The 4,307-nt window shown below is 62.9% G+C and overlaps 1 protein-coding gene across 1 annotated transcript in view; it reads left to right on the top strand.

Moving 5' to 3' along the window:
* The window catches only part of NAV1 (neuron navigator 1), a 95,353-nt gene that overhangs the window by 38,179 nt on the left and 52,867 nt on the right, over positions 1-4,307 (top strand). Inside the window, exon 3 of the mRNA XM_015559875.1 lies at positions 1,683-1,787. Coding sequence (XP_015415361.1) covers positions 1,683-1,787 — 105 coding nt within the window. The remainder of the gene's footprint in view (positions 1-1,682; positions 1,788-4,307) is intronic.

Consider the following 4,307-nt stretch of genomic DNA (forward strand, 5'->3'; position numbering starts at 1 on the left):
CCTCGCCGTGTCCGGCTCGATGGTCTCGGTTGTCGCTTGTCATTTATTTTGAGGGGGAAAAGCATGGACGTTAGCCAGGCCAGTGTGGCTCAGTGGTGGAGCATCGACCGATGAACCAGGAGGTCAGGGTTCGATTCCCGGTCAGGGCACAGGCCCGGGTGGCACTCGATCCCCCACAGCCTGTGTCCCCTTTACCTGTGGCCTCTGGGTAAGCGGCCCCTCACCCTGTGGCCATTTGCTCTGAGGGGCTTCCCCCTTCCCCCCACCCCCCTCCACCCCCAGGGGACAGGGGTCCTGTCATTGCACCAGTGCCTCTGGGCGGGCGGCTGCTCTCTTTCTCCCGTGGGGGTCACTCCCAGCTGGTAACCTTGGCGGAGAACGCCCCGCCTCCCCTCTGTGGCTTAGATCACCAAGTACCATGATTTTTCCCGGGTCTGGCTTCCGCCGCCTGCCTCCCCGGGCAGATTTTGTTTTACCTCGAAAAGAAATTGATTTGGGGTCTGCAACCCGGCTGATTCCCGGTGCCGGTGCCTCCTGGTCCAAGTCCCTGATGCCACCCCCCCTCCTGGCAGCACCTCTCACCCCCTGGCGCCCCCATTCAGCGCACAGCACCCTCCGTGCTGCAGCCCCAGGGTCCTCAAACCAATCTGGGAGGGGCCGGCGGGTTGACCCCTTAGACAGAGGGGTGCAGACACCAGGTGGACACTCCGCCCCGCCCCCTCTTCCCCCAACCCCTGCCGGAAACGCCGTGAGCACTGAGTCTGTGCTGCCGTCCAGCTCCCGGAGGGCTCGGCCTGCGCAGTGCGGCCACCGGTGGCCGGTTCCTGTGACTGCAGGAGGTGGAGTCCTCCGTGCTGCCCTCAGCTGGATGGAGCGGAGCTGGACCGGGAATCGGGGGTCTTTGCAGCTGATGTCTGTGGCCCCCATCCTCACGAACCCCGGAGGCTCCGGGCCTCTGTGCATTCGAAACTGTGGCTGTCGGGGCATTAGCAGAGGCCCCCCCAGGGCACAGGCCGGGGGGCGGTGGGCAGGACTTGCACGCAGCCTCTAGGACCGGAGCCGGCTGCTGTCTCCTCCACGTGCTGCAGGAATAAGAGGGTGCCTCGCACCCAAACGGGCGGCAGACACAGGCCTGCGGGCGGGGAGACGCCCCGGAGCCGGCTCCGAATTCGATGAGGCAGAAGGTGCTGCAGCCCCGGCTCGTGTGGAGGCGGCAGGAAGGGACTGGGCGTTGCTTTGCCCCGTGCCCAGCCCTGTGCCAGGAGCTCATGGTCCAGATCCTCTCCAGTCCTCTCAGCTTCTGGGGGCTCCTCTTAAAACATATTATTTTATCGATTTTAGAGAGAGGGAGAGAGAGAGAGAGAGAGAAAGATCCATGATGACAGAGAATCATGGATCGGCGGCGGCCTGAACACCCCACTGGGGATCGAGCCCACATCCCGGGCCTGTGCCCCGACCGGGAATCGAACCGTGACCTCCTGGTTCCTAGGTTGAGGCTCAACCCCTGAGCCACACCGGCCGGGCCCGAGGCTGAGGGTTCAGAATGGTCAGGGGCATGTGTGCGGGGCTTTAGACGGCCTGAGGGGGGGGACCCCTGGGGAGACGGTCCGTCTGGGCCTCCTTGACCCCCAGGCTCCCCGGGATGAGTCCTGCTCGCTCACCGGCTTCCTCTCTCCTCCCAGACCCAGAGTCCCAGAGGAAGAGGACGGTGCAGAACGTCCTGGACCTTCGACAGAACCTGGAGGAGACCATGTCCAGCCTGCGCGGGTCCCAGGTGACCCACAGGTGAGCTGGGGAGGGGGCCAGGCCCTCCCCGCCCTGCGGACTCCCGTTCCCTCTGTAACCTCCCCCCGTGGGTCACATGGCGTCACCAAAGGCTTCCCTCTTCCCGCTCTGAGGCCTCCCTCCTTCTAGGGTTCTAGGTGCCCTCCCCACCCTGGGGACTTTCACTCGTTATTTTTACTGATTTCAGAGAGGAAGGGAGAGGGGGAGAGAGAGAGAGAGAGACATCAATGACGAGAGAGAAAAATCACTGATCGGCTGCCTCCTGCACGGCCCACACTGGGGATGGAGCCCCCAACCGGGGCATGTGCCCTGGCTGGGAATTGAACCGTGACCTCCGGGTTCATAGGTCAACGCTAGCCACTGAGCCACAGGCCCTCTTGTCTCTTTGGCTTGAAGCTCAGTGGGGCCCACACAGTGTCACCCCGACTCTGTGCCGTGTGGGTGTGCCCCTCACCCATCCCGGGGACCTCACAGCCTCCAGCTGCTTGAGCATCATCATCCCCCAGTAACGCCCCCTGCCCCCCTCCGAGTCCCCCCTGCAGGGCATCCTGGCCACAGCCTCAGTGACTCAGAACTTCCCCCACGGGCTCCTCGGGCTGCCCAGATGAGCTCATGCTGCAGCGCCAGGGGGTAGAGAGCGAGCAGCCGCCAGGATTGGGAAATTGTGGGCGTGCGAAATAGGAAGGCTCTGAGGGGGACAGGCCGCCGCTCCAGCTGGACGAGAAAGCGGTTCCTCCCCATCTCCTGGGGCTGGAGCATGAGAGCAGGACGGAGAAAGGCCTTCCTTAGCCCAAGTCAGAGCATGGGTACATTTACATACCCCCGGTGACGGGGAGCTCATCACCTCTCCACCATCCCAGCCCACGGAGGGATTGCCATGGCGCAGAAGTGGAACTGAAATCAGGCCACTAGCCAGTTTGGCTTAGGGGCTAGATCATCGGCCCACCGACTGAAGGGTCCTGGATCCGATTCCCGTCGAGGGCACGTACCTGGGTTGCAGGCTCGATCCCCGGCCCTGGTCGGGGTGCATGCAGGAGGCAGCCAATCAATGTGTCTGTCTCACGTCCATGTTTCTCTCTGTGTCTCTCCCCCTCCCTTCCACTCTCTCTAACCATCAACGGGAAAACATCTTCAGGTGAGGACTCACCAAAATAAATTTTAAAATAAGTCAGGCCACAGTCGCTTTCACCCACGGGATCTAGTTCTCCCGGTCAAATCACCCTTCTCCCCCCTCCACACTCGTCCCCCTAGCCCAGTGGTTCTCAACCTTCTGGCCCTTTAAATACAGTTCCTCATGTTGTGACCCAGTCATAAAATTATTTCCGTGGCTACTTCATCACTGTCATGTTGCTACTGTGATGAATCGTCATGTAAATATCTGATATGCAGGACGGTCTTAGGCGACCCTGTGAAAGGGTCTTTCGACCGCCAAGGGGGTCGCGACCCACAGGTTGAGAACCGCTGCCCTCGTCCATCCCCATGCTGGCGCCCCAGCTCTCTGCTCCCAGGCGTCTACGATGGCCTCAATGGTGCGTCAGAGCCCTGTGCTCTGGGCCACCCCTGCTCAGGCCAGGGAAGTGGTCGAGGGGGTCCTGAGCCAAAGTGGACGGTGGGGCTGCAGGGAGCCCTGGGAGTCGGGCCGCCTCCATCGGCCTCCCCCCTCCTCCCCGCGTGGGCCAGGGCTCAACTTGGCTCATCATTTTAGAGAGCTGGTGGACGAAATCTATTTTTTTTAATGTGTTTTTATTGATTTCAGAGAGGAAGGGAGACGGGGAGAGAGAGGTAGAAACATCAGTGATGAGAGACTCATGATCGGCTGCCTCCCGCATGCCCCCCACCAGGGATCGAGCCCGCAATCCGGGCATACGCCCCGACCGGGAATCGAACCGTGACCTCCTGGTTCCTAGGTCGACGATGGTCAACCCCTGAGCCACGCCGGCCGGGCTGGAATCTTGAACGTCCTCCTCCTTCCCCCTCCCGGGAAGGGGCTGGAACGGCGCTGACCGGTGGCCTGCCAGCCCATGCCGGGAAGGCAGAAAGCACCTAGTTGCCAAGAGGGTCACACCCTGAGTGACTCACCCCCAGGGAAGGGCTGGGGCGGCAGCTTCAGCCTCCGGGGGGCGACTGACCCTGAGCAGGCAGCCCCCCAGTTGAGCAGAGCAGCTCGCCCCCAGGCCAGCGATGCTGGGGGGAAGTTGGGGGAGATGGAGGCCCAATGGCTTTTGCCCACAGCTGACTGGTGGGGTCGGGGACGGGGGTGGGGGGAGCCGCAGCTCGGGCCTCCGGCTTCTGCCTCCCTTTAGGGGAAAGGGAACTGGGAGTCCGGGTGGCTTTTGTTTACATGGACCCGGGGCCGCTCTGCTGTTACCATAGGTTCCTATTGGTCCCCCAGGGCCCCCCAGGGAAGGTGGCCTGGGCAGGTGGGGGGCTCTGGGAGCAGGCTGAGGGCTTCCTGGGGGAGGTGGCCTGTGCAGGTGGGGGGCTCTGGGGAGCAGGCTGAGTGGGGCAGGAGGCGGCTGTGC

Source organism: Myotis davidii, unplaced genomic scaffold (assembly GCF_000327345.1).
Source record: "Myotis davidii unplaced genomic scaffold, ASM32734v1 scaffold1915, whole genome shotgun sequence".
In the NCBI taxonomy this organism is placed as follows: Eukaryota; Metazoa; Chordata; class Mammalia; order Chiroptera; family Vespertilionidae; genus Myotis; species Myotis davidii.